Source organism: Pseudorca crassidens, chromosome 6 (genome assembly GCF_039906515.1).
Source record: "Pseudorca crassidens isolate mPseCra1 chromosome 6, mPseCra1.hap1, whole genome shotgun sequence".
Classification (NCBI taxonomy): domain Eukaryota; kingdom Metazoa; phylum Chordata; class Mammalia; order Artiodactyla; family Delphinidae; genus Pseudorca; species Pseudorca crassidens.
Genome location: NC_090301.1, coordinates 29,373,323 through 29,390,460, shown reverse-complemented (window position 1 = coordinate 29,390,460; position 17,138 = coordinate 29,373,323). Strand labels below are relative to the sequence as shown.

Sequence of the window (17,138 nt, the reverse complement as noted above, 5' to 3'; positions counted from 1 at the left end):
ATTAACAAACATTTTCAAGAACATATTAAAGAATTATGTTCCATGATATGGAAAGATTTATTTCAGGAATTTAAAATTTGTTCAACAGTTAATTGATATATTAAGGGAAGGAAAAAAGTTACTGAACCAGTGGATTCTCAAAATGCATTGGTAAAATTCATCAGCCATTCTGATTTTTTAAAAACTGGTACATGATCTAGGAAGAGAGGAAACATCCTTAAAATGTCAGAAATAAAAGGCAAATTTCATATAAAAGTGAGATAGACAAAAGACATCCCTGTTAAAGTCAGGAAAAAATCACCCCCATCCCCCTTTTCACCACTGTGATCCAACTCTAGTCTGAAGCAGAGAAATAAAATACAGGGCATCAGGACCACCCCTGTCCCCTCCACACTGTGCCAGATAGGGCGGAATCTCCTTGATAGACCTTGAAGGATAGCCCTCCAGGATGTCAGTATGAGTCCATTGGAGCTGGCATATAATAATAGAATTGGAACTTATTTGCTGTCCCTGTTTTGGAATTCTAATCTACAAAAACAAATAAAAGTAAGAGTTATAAATTTTAGGAAGGAAGAGATGTACAGATGTTCTGATTGCCTCTCTATCCAGATAATTCATGAGGATCATCTGCAAGTTGGCTGGATTTAGGACAATTGTATGAGAATCAATAACTTTCCTTTATATCAGTGGTTTTCAAGCTTTATCTTGCATCAGATTGCAGAGCTTACCCCCAGAGTCTGGGTGGGGGGGCCTGGGTATTTCATTTCTAATCCCAGGCGATGCTCATGCTTTTGGTCCAGGAACTATACTTTGAGTACCACTGCTTTATACCAAGAATAATCAGTTACAACAGGTAATTTTTAACATCTCAAAAATGCTTAAAGTAAACAAAACAATGTGTAAGACCTTATAAAGCTTTATTGAAAGCTATATTAAAGATAATATGAATAAATGGAGAGATCTATTTCCTCCATTACTGGATATTCCTGGATTAGGAATGTTCAATAGCATAAGGATACGAATTCTCCCCTATAAATTTAAAGCAATTCCAACCCAAATTCCACTACCATTTTGAACTTGACAAAATAATATAAAATTAATCTGTAAGAATAAATGCAATGTGTGCTTATTTCAGGAACAGGTAGAGTAATGGAACAGGACAAAATCAGAAACTGACCTATGTATACATAGGGTTTTAGCATATGATAAAGATGATGTTTTAACTCAGTGAGAATCAACAACTTCCCTTTATATTGGTGGTTTATATCAATGAGGAAATTATAGATTATTTAATAAATAGTGTTGGGGCCATTGGATGAATAACTATTTAGAAAAATATAATATAGGTACTTTAGTTCAGATCATAAACAAAAATAACACCAGGATGTATTACAGAGTTAAACATGAATCCTTAAAACTCTAAGACAATTAAAAGAAGAAATTTTTGTCAATCTTGAGGTTGAAAGATGTTTTAAAGCATGATTATAAGCCCAAATCCACAGCAATGTGTCTATAACTTAGTATGGTCCTATTTTTGTAAATGATAAAAACTAATAGCAAGAAAGAACACAATAAACACAGTAGGAAAGGTTATATATCAAACTTCTGTTTATCTGGGTACAAGAGTACATCATGGGAGGGGTTTAATTTTTTACTTTCTATAACATGATAGTGATCTGAATGGTACTGGGGAGAGAAAATTGGGGGGAGATATGAGGCACAATTTTCTAGGGAAATTGACAGGGATTGGTGGCTGATTGGATGTGGGAAGGAGACCAAGTGTAGGAAATAATGGGGGAGGATAAAGTTTGTGCATAGAGGTGGAATGGGAATTCATTTTCAACATCTGAGTTTGAGGTTTCTGTAAGATATCTGAATGGAGATGTCCAATAGGCAGTTGAAACTACCTCCCAGACACTTGGGAGTCCAGGATTCTGGAACTGGGACTTGTCCCCAGAAACTTGGGCTTGGAGTACAGGGAGTTGGAGGGCATGGTCCTTGGACTGCAAATCCTGGAGCTAAGGTGACCTGAGAGAATAGGCAGACATATTGGTCAAGGTATCTTTCTGAGAAGGCTTGTGGATCAAGCAGAGTCCAGGTGAAAGGCAACAGGTCAGAAACTGGGAATGCTGGACTAGAGCCAGAGGGTTCCACATGGTGATGAAAAGGAGAAGTTTAAAGAGATTTCCCAGCATGGAGGGAGTAGCCATGAGAAATTTTTAGAGTATTGCTGTCCAATAGAGAAATACAGTATGATTCAAATATGTCACCTTAAATTTCTAGCAGCTACATTTTAAAAAGTAAGAAGAAACAGGTGAAATTAATTTTAATGATTTATTTCATTTAATCTATCAGATTATTTAATATGTAACCAACATAAAAATTATTAATAAAACATTTTCTGTTCTTATTGTCTTCAAAATTCAGTATCCTTTTTACACTTGCAGCACATCTCAATTTGGACTAGCCATATTTCAAGTGCTCCATCGCCACATGTGGCTAGTGGCTACCAGACTGAGAGCTCAGTTTTAGAGAATACTGGCTGGGAGGGGGAGCTGCTCAGGGTGTTGAACAGGACTCAATTTTTGATTCTGTATCTGGGGGTCAGGGTTGCTATTTAGGATGGGATAGATATTTAGGAGTCATTAGTGTTGACTGTGGGCAAAACCATGTCCATCTACTAGGTTGCCTAAGAAGAGTGCTTTAAGTGAAGAGAAAATTAGGCTAAGTAACAGTACGCCTGAGAAACATAATCATTTAAGTACCAGAGGAGAAAGAGAAACCTAAGAAGAAGAAGAAGAAGAAGGGAAAGCCAAAGAAACCAGGAGACAGCAATGGTACAAAGGCCAAGGAAGGTGAGTTTCAGAAAGTAGAGACAAGCCAATAATTCAGTATGTGGAAGCCACAAGGAGATCAACTATGTGCTAAAAATTAGTCTCTGTTTTTGATTAACTTGACTATTAAAGCCTTCATAAGAGCACTTTTATGGGGATATGGGGGCCCTTATCAAATTACACAGGATTGGTCAATGAATGTAAGGTAAATAAAAAAAACACAAAAGCAGACAACTCTTTCAAGATCCTTAATCTGAAGGGAAGAAAAGAGGGCCATCGCTAGAAAAGCACACAAAATCAAAACTAAATTTCAAAGGCAGGAGAGATTCTAAAATGTATGTATGGGTCATGGAGGAGGGGTCAGGAGAGAGGATGAGGTTGAGGGTCCAGGAAGTAGGGTTCCAGGAGGTACTTGATATAGCAAAGTCTGTCTCAGAGGACAACATGTTCCCATAGCCACCCAACATCCATTCACATTTCTTCTGGTGAACCACCTTCCCCTGAACTTAGTCCGTGAAATTCTAGCTGGGTTCATTCGAATTCTCCTATTTCCATGGAGGACATGTGGCCCAGGCCTACACGATCAATGAGAGCATCATTGCCCTCCCCAGATGTGGACTCATAACCAAAGTCAGGCAAAGAATATACCAATGAAATTTGGATCAAGGACTCTTTGTTCAAGTTATCAGGGAAGAAGACTTATTTTTTCCTGTTGGACTCGAAATTGGAATCATAGCTGGGAGCAGCAGTTACTCTCCTGTTGGGATGTGTAGCTTGAGCATGAAACCAACACACGAAGGAGAGTAGAGATGAACTTGGAGATGGAGAGAAACCATGTCCTACTGACATTGTCTGGGCTCAGAGCAAGCTAGTCCTCCCTAAGGTAATTAATTATATAAGGTAATAAAGCCTCTTTGAGCTAAGTTCTCTCTTACAAGTAACTGAAATGTAGCTAACTGATACAATCTCTGAGGTAGAGGCAATGGATGGGGGAAGATGTACAGGTGAAGGAATTAGCTTTGGCAAGAAGCCCCTGAGAGGACATCCCCTCATTCCCTGAGAGGAAGAATAAAAGGATATGATGGTGGGTGTGGGAAAGAAGGCATGTCTGAGGGTTTCTGTTTTCTTTATGAAGTTGGGGACAAGTTCACTCAGAATTAGGAAGAGATGGTAGAGCAGAAAACTTGAGGAATCGTAAAGATATGGTATTGTTACAGCAGGCAGTGAGAGAGGAAACCAGTCACACACTTTGGAAAGAACTGCCAAGCAACGTTGCATCTCTAATATTTCTTGTGATAACAAATTTCAATTAAATAGACTTTATACCCATAATAGTCACTTGGAAGCAAGGTTTCACATGCAAACAAGCTTTGAGCCCAGGACTTACTTGTATTTATCATGCTGAAGGGAAGATGCCTTGAGGAAAATAAAGCTATTTTCAAATTTATTGTCAGCTGATTACCATAAAACTCAGGCAACTGGGAGTAAATGGTTTGTGTGCTGGAGAAGTGCTTGTGACTAGAAACACAGCAGGCTCCTTAGCCTTTGCTAAGCAGGCCCTGAACAAAACAAAACAAGGGATTGATGGGGGGATTTCATTGATTCAAACATATGTGGCAGGATAATTTATGGTGATATTAATTTCTTACTTGTTCTTGCAGCAGTGGGAGAATTTAAAGAATGAAAAGGCAATGTTTCCATGTCCATTTCTGTGTATGTTCCAAGGTCTAAGCTCTTTTTACTCCTTTGGGAGACTTACCACCTTTTAAGGGGTCAGTGTTTCAGGGACCACCCTGAATTCAACCCACTCAGGCTTTGGTATGAAAGGCCCCATCAAAGAATCAATGCCATCCATGGAAATGGGAGAGTTGGGATCAACACTACTAGAATTTCATGGACTAAAATCAGGGGGAAGTTGTTCTTCCAAAGCAGGTGCACTGGTTCAGCAGAAGAAACGTGACCAGATGCTGGATGGCCAGAAGAGCAGGTTCCCTCTGAAAGGGGCTCTGCTGTGGCAAATAACACCTGGACCCCTCACTGCCTGAACCTCAACTTCATCCTCTGTCCCGGCCCCTCCTCCCTGACTCATATACATACAGACATTCTGGATTCTCAGTTGCCTTTGAAAACCAATCTTGATTTTAGTGTTGTTCTAGCTATGACTCTCTTTTCCCTAGAGCAGGAGAGACGCTGATACCTGGACAGGAAAGTGGGGGATGCCTAACTGGGCTTCAAGTTTGAGGGCTGATTCCGGGGCTTCCCTTACTCGCAGTTCCGCGGGTGGAGGGAATGGCTGCGTTGTGTAACTAGGGAGACCAGACACTAGGCTTGGCAAGGATTTCTGTGTCCAGTCTTGACAAGGAGTCCCCTGTCTTCAAGTGGACCCCAAAGCCAAAGGCAAAGAGCAGAGTGGCAGCCACGATGGTACTTCAGACCAGATATTCTGAACACTTCAGACCAGATGTTCAGGAAAAACCTGAAATGGTTTCTGTCTGTCTCAGGACGGCTGCTTCCCAAACTTAACTTAGTCTAAATTTCATACCAAGTGACAGTGACTAGCTTTTGGTTTGGAAAAGGCTGTTTCTTGCCCTTGAGTGTTGTGGCGTGAAGTCATGGCTGTTCCACACATGGACATTGAGGGCCAGGCACTGTGCTAAGCCACTCAGGGCGTTACGGCGCTGAACCAAGTCAGACCCACCCTTGAGACCTTAGAGCATAGCCCTGGCCTCTCCCTAAATATACCTTGATTCAATGATCAATATATGATCATGAGTCAAAGACACCTACCTGAGGGGAATGTGGGCTGTGCCTGAAAGTGTCATTAAACAAGAAAGCTTATTTAAAAACCCTCTATATTTTGTTATTCTTTTTTGAACAGGTATAACCATATCAGAGACCTACAATTTACTCTCTTTTGTTGTTTACTATTTCCTTATGTTTTAAAAACACTTAGTTTTCAGATAAGAGTCCAATGTTAGAGTAGGGGAAAAGTCATACCTCTGCCCTAAGTCTGGAGAAGGAGAACACGTGGAGAGTAGCCACAATAGTGTGGAAATGATTTACAAAAATGTAATGCCCGGCATTGTTTTTCCTTCTGGAAACTGGCCAATTTGTGTGCCCTGGTTCCGCTCAGATGCACCAAATGAACACGGAATCAGCAAGCTAGGGAGTCTGCAGGTTCCCAGATGCTGCTGTTGGTGGAAGAGTGATTCTGTGGCTGCTCTACCATCTGGCCCATCACACTCCTGTCAAGTTATGTTTTGCAGTGTCATCTGATGAAGTTATGCAGCATAACATGGCAAGCTGTGATATAGTACTTGGGGAAAACGAATGGGTATCCCAGGTGATTCACCAGCAGCCCTGCTTCCTGAAGGCTTTTTTTTTTTCTCCTGCTGGTAAGAGAAGACTCAAGAAAGGAAGCAACTGCTGGATGTATCAGACCCAAAGCTATAAACAAAGTAATTTGAGATGTTCAAAAAAACAATAATATAAGCTTCAAAGCTACATATGGTCTTGTTCATGGAAGCAATTTAACTGGGAACCTTGTTTTGCTTTAAACGATTCATATTTTTACTTAGCCAAATCAATATGTGTCATTTTCTACAGATACTAAGAACGTAATAAAATTTCTTTCAACAGCCCATCATCTAGTTCGATGATCCAGAAAGAGATATTTTAGGCCAGTCGTCCTAAGTGGGCAGCATCAGCATGGCCTGGGAACTTGTTAGAAATTCATGTCCTTGGTCCCCACCCTGGACCTACTGAGTCACAAACCCTGGAGGTGGAGCCCAGCATTTTAACAAACCCTCTAAATGATTCTGATGCACACACACTACATTTAAGAAACACTCCTTAGGGAAAAAAGGGGGCTTTGAATGGATTATCTACTGCTTTGTGTTAAGCTTACTAATATGAAGGCCCAATACTAGGAAACCCAAAGATAATTGGAATCATTCCGAATGTTGTTTTAGATAAATAACTTGAGATAGTACAGAATTTTATATAAAACAAGCCAAGTTAACAATCTAGATCTCAGCTAGGGGAATAAGGCTGCCACTAGGTCCAACAATAAAAATATCACAAGCCAGTCCTGGGCCTACCCTAGCATTCAGAGATGCTGGAAGAAAAGGAAATTAGTTTCCCTCTATCCATTTATCAAATAGTCATATAATAACAGCTGTGAGACTTTTCTCTCAACTTTGGCCTCAAATAGTACAGTGAACTTACCCCTGACATTAAAATATCTACAGTGATGTCATTTTAGCAGTAAACTATGAAGATATACGTAAATAAGGTAAGCCACTTTTTGTGTCTTTGAATAGCAATTTAAAGTGCAATTATATTGAGATCAAGTCTTTTGTTAAATTTTTTTTTGGTGCTTTGGGGACAACAGACCAAATATTCGTCAATATGTTATGAATTTCTGTTTAGAAAACGGAGAAAGTCTTTTCAATCATCCATTAGTTTCTTTTTCAGCCAGCCATTTGCCAAATGTCACTCCTCTGCAACTCAGAAGTCTGAAAATACAACGTCTGTGCCTGAGTTTTTTGTTTGCAAACTGTGCTCAAAAACTTAACAGTAATACTTACCTTGTTTATCTGGGTCCATTTTAGGAATTTCTTGGAATAACAGATGGCAAGAAGGTCCTTGTAACTGGAAATGAACCAATATTTTAAGCAGGAGCTTTTGCAGTGGAATTGCCAGATGTATCAGAGATATTTTAGGCCAGTGGTCCTAACTGCTGGGTGGGGAGCAAAAAGGCAACTAAGCAAAGTCATTTCACCCGTGGGACGATGACTACAAGGTGTTCAGAGAGACTAAAAACTCCTGGGAGGGTATAAAATAAGGAAAGCAGGGAGAAGCTTCTTATACTGGTCACTTCTCTAGGGAAGCTGGAAACAAACTCCTGAAACTAATACGGTGAATACTTAGAACTTTTGAGGCATTATAATTTTAAGAGTGGACTGAACTCTCATTTCAAGAGAGTGGAAATTTACTTGAATTTTTTTTTTTTTTTTTTTTTTGTGGTACGCGGACCTCTCACCGCTGTGGTCTCTCGCGTCGCAGAGCACAGGCTCCGGACACGCAGGCTCAGCGGCCATGGCCCACGGGCCCAGCCGCTCCGTGACATGCGGGATCCTCCCGGACCGGGGCATGAACCCGCGTCCCCTGCATCGGCAGGCGGACTCTCAACCACTGCGCCACCAGGGAAGCCCTTACTTGAATTTTGAAGGACAAAATTTGAAGCTCTCAGTGCTTGAATTTCTAATAGCACTACAGTGAATCATTCTACATACTAAGTATCTGAAAAATACTATCCATTTGAACACCTTATCACATACATCTGTGTATTTCTGTGTGTCTGTGTGTGTATACAATCCAGTTTGCTTTCAACAAAAAGAATGGGTTATGCTATAATAAAACCTTAACACATTTCTAAGAATGACATTTCTTAATATGGATAGTTGAAAACTGCTTTTAAAAATTACATGGTAATTAAGTTTAGGTAGGACTTTTCCTCATCTTCTAATGAGTATATTAATTAAGGCACAAATTGTTGGGCACATAAGCAACATTTTACAAAGAGAGAAACTAAAACAAAATTGATTATATTAGTTCTTTAAAAATATGATAGCAATAGTGAAAATACCAGACTTGCCCCAAACCAGGAAGGTTCCAAATATATTCAAGTAAGATTTGTTTTGAAAAGCTGTAGCAAGGGCAATCAGGTTAGAATTCTTCCTGGTGTAGAAACGCTTCCCCGAGCCCTTCCTGAAGTCCCCAGGTAGGTGCAGAAGGGTCCAGTCTCCCGTCCTGTCAACAGTGCACCTGGAGATACAATCTATCTGCCTCCACTCCAGGTACTTACCTTTCTTAGTTTCCTTGGGGAAGCAGTTTAGTCAAACATTCTGTAGAGGTTACTCAGCAGTTTTGGAAGAAGGAAAAGTTGAGTACTAACAGATTTCCAGATGTGGCATTCCTATAGAGAGTGGATGTCTTGTTCTGACTGTCCAGCAGCTACACACAAAACTGATATCGCAACTGCACTGTTTTTAAGGGCTCACAGAAGTACATTCATTAGTAATAGAGATGCTGCATAATTTAAGACTACTCCTACATCTCTGTTTCAAAGGGCTATTTCAGTATTGATTTCGTGTGTGGGAGAGACAAGTAAAACTTCTGGGTGCTGTTGAGAACAAGGGTTACCATAGAGATTAAGAAACAGTATGAAGAACTCCACATCCCAGGGAACAGCTACCTTACTAACCATCCCAGGTAAGAGTACCTAGGGATGGAATCTAATTCATTTGATTATTAATTCTTTTAGAAATACAGAGGTACGATTACAGATTTTTTAAAGACACCAAATATAATACAAGTCTTCAAAAGGATAATAATTTGTTATGAATGCACATTTCCTCTTAAGTTCTAAGTATAATCTGAAAATGTATTTTTTAAAGTTCAAATTAAAAATAAACCTGTTGTTATCCTAACAAACTTTTATTTTTTTTTCTAGTTACCATCTTTTATTGTAAAATTTATTTATTTTTGGCTGTGTTGGGTCTTTGTTGCTGCATGCGGGCTTTCTCTAGTTGCGGCGAGCAGGGGCTACTTTTCATTGCGGTGCGCGGGCTTTTCATTGCAGTGGCTTCTCTTGTTGCAGAGCATGGGCTCTAGGCACGCGGGCTTCAGTAGTTGTGGCTCACCGGCTCTAGAGCGCAGGCTCAGTAGTTGTGGCGCACAGGCTTAGTTGCTCGCCTGTGGGACCTTCCCGGACCAGGGCTCGAACTTGTGTCCCCTGCATTGGCAGGCAGATTCTTAACCACTGCCTCACCAGTGAAGTCCCAGGCTTTTATTTTATTTTATTTTTTTCCAGGTTTTTATTTTTAAAAAATAAAGTCATATCAACCAAATGTATTAGAACTTTACCATCAATGCCTTCAGGTGGCTGGAGACAGGTCATTCAAAAGGGCTGGAACCCAAAGTATAGGTATATTACTCCCTGAGCAGTACCCGGAGAGCCAGAATATCTGGGTCCATGCTCCCAATTGATGCTCCTAAAACAATTATGATAAGTGGTCACTAATCCGCTCCAGAATGTACCATGAGAAAAATCAGTATGATCTCTAACGACAACCAATGTATCCCTTTCTTTTTGAAAAGTATTAGTATCACACTACTGGTTTCTTAAAAACAGAAACTTGGGACATTTTTAAAAATGAAAGTTGATTAGTAATGGGGCAAAAATGGGATCAAGTGGAGGGAGGAAAATGTATCATTTGTTTTTCTCTATATGAATTTTGTTGATATTCTGGGAGGAGATAAGACAATGTAGGAAGAGAGAAAGTCCTTCTCATAGGAAATCTGTATCTGTTTGAGTGCCTCAGACTCAAAGTTGAGAACATATTTAGAAGTTTTGTATTTCATTATATCTGCATCAAGACATAACATAATATCTGAGGTATTGGCAATAGAGGGAGGTTGGAATGTTTTCCTGAAGGCTGTCATGTTGAGATTTGAGCATATCCCTGGCATTGATTATACATGGGTCAAAAACTTCGCATTAAAAAAAAAAAGGTGTCTGAAGTTCCAGGCAAAATGATATAATTAAGTAGACAAGTGTTTAAGTACATGAGAATGAACTAGGGGTTGTTGGAAAGTAATTTAAGCAAATGGGCAATTGATAGTCCTGAGCTCTCAGCCTGGCTGATTTTGGACAGCTGAGATGAAAGATCGAGGACAGTTTTGGTTTCACTTACTTCTCTTAACTGGAAAATTTTAATTACTGTTGCACCTCCTGGTTCAAGCTCAGATAGACTTAATCTCATTAAGAGTTTCTTTTCTTTTTCGTAGTATGTTTTGGGTTATAAATCAAAGCAAGTTATTACAATTTTACAACATTATAGGTAACTGACAAGGGGACATTTTTTACTAGTATGGCAGTAATTTCTGTAAATCAAAATTTTGTAATTGACACTGTCTTTACCTTCTGAAACGGAGTAGCTCTACCCTGAGGAAGCAGGTGAGAAGAGGGTTCAATCTCCCTATACAATCGCACCTTGCTCTGGTTTAGACAGACTCCACACCAACCAGAAACTGGGTGACTGTGCCTTATCGTGCATGGGTACTGTTTTGTGAGGCAGCCGTTTTCTCTTCAATATCTGATAGCTCTTTACACATGCATCTGAAGACTCTAGCTTCCAAGAGAGAAAGAAGAGCCTTGACACATCATACCCTAAAATGTCTAGGTAGTCCTTTACATAAATTACAGGATAATTTTATATACATATTTACATATATGATGAACAATTTTAACAAATCAAGTTACTAAAATTGACTCAAGAAGAAATAGAGAAAAGAGAACCTTTGTGAACTGTTGGTGGGAATGTAAATTTGTGCTGCCATTATGGAAAACAATATGGAGATGGATCAAAAATTTAAAAATAGAACTATCATGTCATCCAGCAATCCTACTGCTGGCTATATAGCCAAAGGAAATAAAATCAGTATCTCAAAGCTATATCTGCACTCCTATGTTCATTCCAACATTCTTCACAGTAGTCAAGATATGGAAGCAACCTAAATGTCTGACAGTGGATGAATGGATAAAGAAAATATGACATATATATATAATGGAATATTACTTAGCCTTACAAAAGTAGGAAATCCTGCCATTTGGGACAATATGGATGAGCCTGGAGGATATTATGCTAATTTGAAATAAGCCAGACACAGAAAGACAAATAGCACATGATCTCACTTACACATGGAATTCTAAAAGAAAAGAAAGAAAAAGTCTACTTCAAAGCAACAGAGAGTAGCATGGTCGTTCCCCGTTACCAGAGGCAGAAGAGGGTGAAGGACATGCAGGGAAGCGGGTAGACATTGATCTAAGGGTACAAACTCATTCTTCGGGCTTCCCTGAGGTCTTCCAGGACCACCCTATCTGAAGTAGCTTCAACATATAACTCCATTTTATTCATAACTATTAGCACAACCTGTGGTCATCTTGGTTCTTTATTTGTTTACTGATTTATCATTGTTTTCCTACTAGAAAGCAAGCTCCTCAGGGGCAGGAATAAGAGCTCTTTTGCCTTGTTTGTTCATGTGTGATACTGTAACTCGTAATAAGAAAAATATATTTGGGGGCTTCCCAGGTGGCGCAGTGGTTGAGAGTCTGCCTGCCGATGCAGGGGACACGGGTTCGTGCCCCGGTCCGGGAAGATCCCACATGCCATGGAGCGGCTGGGCCCGTGAGCCATGGTCGCTGAGCCTGCGCGTCTGTGAGCCCGTGCTCTGCAACGGGAGAGGCCACAACAGCGAGAGGCCCGCGTACCGGAAAAAAAAAAAAAAAGGAATATATATTTGGATTTTGTCCCTTTGTCCCCTTTCTGGCACTGAGCTCCTAAAACCCTTGGAATTTCCTAAGGGATGAAAGTGATAAATTGCCTTTTATTATGTTAATGAGGCGACTTTTGGAAGCACTTAAGGACAGGGGGCTGGTTACCAGAGGAACCAACCACCTGCTTAGCGGGTTAGAACTTTAAGTCTCACCCCTTTGACCTCTGGGGAGGGGAGAGGGGCTGGAGGTTGCAGCAATTGCCAATGACCAATGATTTAATCCATCATTCCTACAATGAAGTTTCCATAAAACCCCAAAAGGATGGGGTTCAGAGAGCTTCCAAGTTGGTGAACACTGGTGAACACATGGAGATTTGGGAAGGATGGCATGCTGGGGAGGGCATGGAAGCTTTGCAACATTTCCCCATATATTGCCCTGTGCTTCTCTTCCATCTGGCTCTTGAGTTATATCCTTTTTAAAACAAATTGTTAATTTGTTAAGTAAAATGCTTCCCTGAGTTCTGTGAGTTGCCCTAGGAAATTAATCTAACCCAAGGAGGGGATCTGATCTATAGCCATTGGTCAGAAGCACAGGTGAAAACCTGGCCTTTTGACTGGTGTCTGAAATAGTATGTGTGTGTGTATGTGTGTGTGTGTGTGTGTGTGTGTGTGTGTGTGTGTGTGTGTGTGTACTGGGGGGCAGTCTTATAGGACTGAGCTCTTAGCCTGTGGGATCTGACCCTATCTCCAGGTAGATGGTGTTAAAATTGAGTTCTACTGCAAGACATGCAGCTGATGTCAGACAATTGTTTAGTGGTGGGAAAGACCCCTACACTTCAGAATTAGGAGCAGAATTATACTCTGCATCCTCAGTGTTTGCTTCCCATACTGTATGAGCCATTGTAAGCCTCCAAGAAATGTGTTGAATAAAATCAATCAGGAGAGACTCGTTAGCATTGTGCATGGAGCGAGTGCCCCGCCTATGATCTATGTTGCATATTGCCTTCCTGTGGAGATGAAAGTTAATTATAGTCTGAGGCTCTCAGATTTCCAAATTATTTAAATACTCCTCCTTGTTCTGACTTCAAACCTTCTGATTATAATCTGTGTCTCCAAGTAGCTTGCACAGGAAGTGAAGTCACTCTCAGGGCTGTGGACATCTGCTCTCCTGGATAGGTTCTATTTTAAATCTAAGACTAATAAATTGGCATTCTTGTTCCATCATTAGTCTTGGTTGGTGTTGTGAGGATCATCAATAGTGCCCACACACTATACTTCTGATTGTGCAAGGATGAAGAATAGGCTTTGGTGGTGGATTCTACCAAGGCAATATCACCCTAGGAGATAACCTACTCACTTCCTTGGAGACTTACTGGTTTTCCTTTTTTATAGATACTTCAAAAAATAATAATGAGTACTGTCAGAATGTAGAAGAGAGGGACAAAAACATACATCGATTGATCGCAATTATGTGTCAGGCATTATTCCAGGTGCTTAGAAACAGAGAATGGATGACGATCCTGCCATTTTAGTATGGGAGATGGACAATATGATAATAACATATGAACAAACAATAATATTGATTATTGTAAGTGCTATGGAATAAAATGAAAAGTAGAGCAGGATAAGGGGGTTTAGATATTGCTGAATATTACAGTCTTTCATAGTGTGGCATGTGTAGACTCCATTAAGAAAGTGAAATTTGAGCAAAGATGTGAAGGAAGTGAAGGTGTTCGCTAAGTACCATTTAGAGAAAGAGTGTTCCGGGTAGAGGCTCTGGGGTGGGAGTCTGCCTGGCAGATGTAAGTTGTAGCTAAGAGGCCAGTGTGGCCAGAGCAGAGTGGGATGAGCAAGGAGGAGAGGAGCAGGAAAGATCAGAGGGATGCAAAGGTGGGGTGGGAACAGGCCAATGTAAGGACTTGACCTTTACCCCTTGACCTTGATCTTTACTCTCAGTAGTAAACTGAGAGCCTCTACAGGCTTTTAAACATAGATGAGATACTACCTGATTTACAGGAGAATATTTTGAAGTCAGCGCCAACAGGACTTCCTAAGAGATTGGGTGTAGAATGTGAGGGAAAGAAAAGTAAAGGGCGACTCCAAGGGTTTTGGTTGGAGCAGTTGGGAGGATGAAGTTCCCCTTCACTGAGATTTTGAGGGACGAACAAGTTTGAGGTGTGAGATGTTGGAATAAAAGGGAAATTTGGGGCTTGTTAACTTATTTGCCTATTTGCAATTTAACTAGGAATCTCAAGTAGAATAGAGGAGTATCAAGTTTGGAAGAGAGGACAGCTTGGAGATATAAATTTGGGAGTTACCTACACACAGATGATATGTAAAGCCATGCAACTAGATGGAATTATTAACAGATGAGTGTAGATAGAGGAGATAACCAAGGATAGACCCTTGGGGCACTCCAACCTTACGAGAGGACAAGAGGAGGAACCAGCAAAGGAAACAGAAAAAGTGGGACACCTCATGGGGATGAATTAGGAAGAAAACCAAGAGAGTGCTGTGTGCTGGAAGGTAAGTGTAACCGAGAGAAGGAAATGATCCACTATGTCAAACACTGCTGATAGGTGAAGTCTGTATGAGAACTACAGACACATCCTGGGATTCTTCAGTCACCGCAGTAACTTCTGGGGGCTGTGGTTGTAAACTTGACTTGATGGCATTACTCGAGTGTGACTACTGCATGCTGTTCTTGGGCAAGAGACACTCGGGCCTGGGGCCACTTTCCCTGAGATTGAGATAGGTAGTGTACCTACACGGAAGGAGGAAACCGTGGCTCTGCAAAACCCTTGCTTACGGCCCCTTTGTAGAGAAACCATGCTTCCTTGGACCAAATGAGAAACTTGTGATTAGAGATTCCTGAGGGCTTATAATTTCTGCCCAGAAGAAATTAATCTAAGGCGCAGAGCAGCTGCTCAGGCTTGGGAGGGTTACGGGTTTTGCTTCCAGCAGCTCAGCTGTAAGCTTGGGTAACCTTTCTGTGTCCTCTGCAGAATGAGTAAGCGTGCAGCTCTGGGCCAGGACCATTTTTAGACGTAAAGATGCTCATGTTAAGGCCAAGAAAGGAGCAAATGAAGGTTATATACGACATTTCCCACCTGGTAGGAGTAGAGGGAGGAAAAGTTTCTTTAACCTATTTCTGTCTGTTGGAATCCCATAATTTTCATCTCTCTGATATAAAAAGAAATGATCTGGCCAACAGAGGGAAGGTCACCCCACTGTGTCAGACCTCAAGTAGCTTCAGCGAGATAAGATTCTAGGCGGGGCAAATGGTCTATGCAAATGTGGTGGGGCAGCAAACCTAAGGCTCACAGGATTGTGGTGAACCCGTTTGGATGACATTAAGAAGTCCTAAAACAACATGCTGGTAAGTGTGGAGAGGAATCCTGCAGTCAGAAAGTGAAATTCAGACTAAAGTACCAAGACTGTAGATGCGGATAAAGGGAACTGGGGAGGTAGCTGACTGAGGAGGTGACTGCCCGTTGGCTGGAGCGGTGGTTGTGGAAGTGTTGTCCTCAGATCGGCAGCATCAGTGTCCCCTGGGAACTTGTGAAGAATGCAGGTTCTCAGACCCCACATAAGACCTGCTGAATCAGAAACTCTGGAGATGGGGCACAGCAATCTGTTTTTAACAGGTGATTCCGATTCATGCTAATGCTGAAAACCACTTGTCCATTGAGCTAGGCTGATGACATTTACTCTCTGGAATTGACTATTAAAAACATGACAGCATATACACACCATAATACATAAAATAGATAACCAACAAGGACTTACTGTGTAGCACAGGGAACTATACTCAATATTTTGTAATAACCGCTAAGGGAAAAGACTCTGAAAAAGAATATATATATATATGCATATATGTATAACTGAATCACTTTGCTGTACACCTGAAACGAACACATTGTAAATCAACTCTACTTACTTCAATAAAAAAAATAAAATAAAAAAGAAATTAAAATATAAAAAAATATGAAAGTCAATACAGGTTTTGAACCTGACTGAGTGGGAGAATTGTCTAAATTATCTAAATATATTTCTGATTCATTCCCCTAGAACAAATGACAATAACAAAGTGAAAGATATTTCTCGATCAAGTTATGTAGCTTTTGGCTGTAAGTATATATAGGCATATATATAAGTATGTATTTGTTGGATGTAAGTAACAGAAACCACAACTCACAGGGGCTTAAACCATAAAGTTATTTGTTGTTTATTGGACAGGAATTCTGAAGGTGGTCCAGGGTTGGCTCAGAGGCTCTTTGAAGTCATTGAGGCCTTGGGCTCAGGCACCAGGCTTTTTCTATCCTTCTACACTGCCACTCTCCTGGTGGCACCCTGCTGGTGATGTCTCACCTCATGGCCACAAAATGGCTGCCCAAGCTGCAAGCATTAGGTCCTGGTAGAGCAGCATTTTAAGCAGGAAGGAAGTAGGTGGAAGTCAAAGTGATTTCTCCTTGCATACCATTCATTCATTCATTCATTCATTCATTCCCTCTTTCTCTCTGCCTTCCACACCCTCTCTCTCTCACACATACACACATCCCCACTGGAAGACGATTCCTCCTTATGTATCACTGCACAAAACTGGGTCACATGCCTGCCCCTAGACCAATCACTGGCAAATGGGACTAGCTAAGATCTATGAAGATTCATGGCCTAGAGTTGGGCCCATTGCCCATCCCAACAAAATCAGAGTTCTGTTAGTCAAGAGAATGGGAGCAGGGCTGTAGGGAGGGCAACTAAGAGTGCCTGCTACAGTTACAGGATATGTACACTTAACCTATATTTCAGTGACCAATAAAGTAATTACTTTATTCATATAATGCCTTTCTCTGAGTCATATTCTAAAAGTTCTACTGAATATTCTTCCCTCATGCCTTTATCATGACAGTTTTAAGAACATGGAGAAATTATTTTTTAATAATCTCACATTAAAGTTACTCC

At 40.7% G+C, this 17,138-nt stretch overlaps 1 protein-coding gene across 1 annotated transcript in view; it reads right to left on the bottom strand.

Annotated features, from left to right (window-relative positions):
• DYTN (dystrotelin) overlaps positions 1-7,442 on the bottom strand; it is a 51,019-nt gene extending 43,577 nt beyond the window's left edge. The window contains exon 1 of the mRNA XM_067739855.1: positions 7,424-7,442. Coding sequence (XP_067595956.1) covers positions 7,424-7,442 — 19 coding nt within the window. The remainder of the gene's footprint in view (positions 1-7,423) is intronic.
• Positions 7,443-17,138: the final 9,696 nt, after the last annotated feature.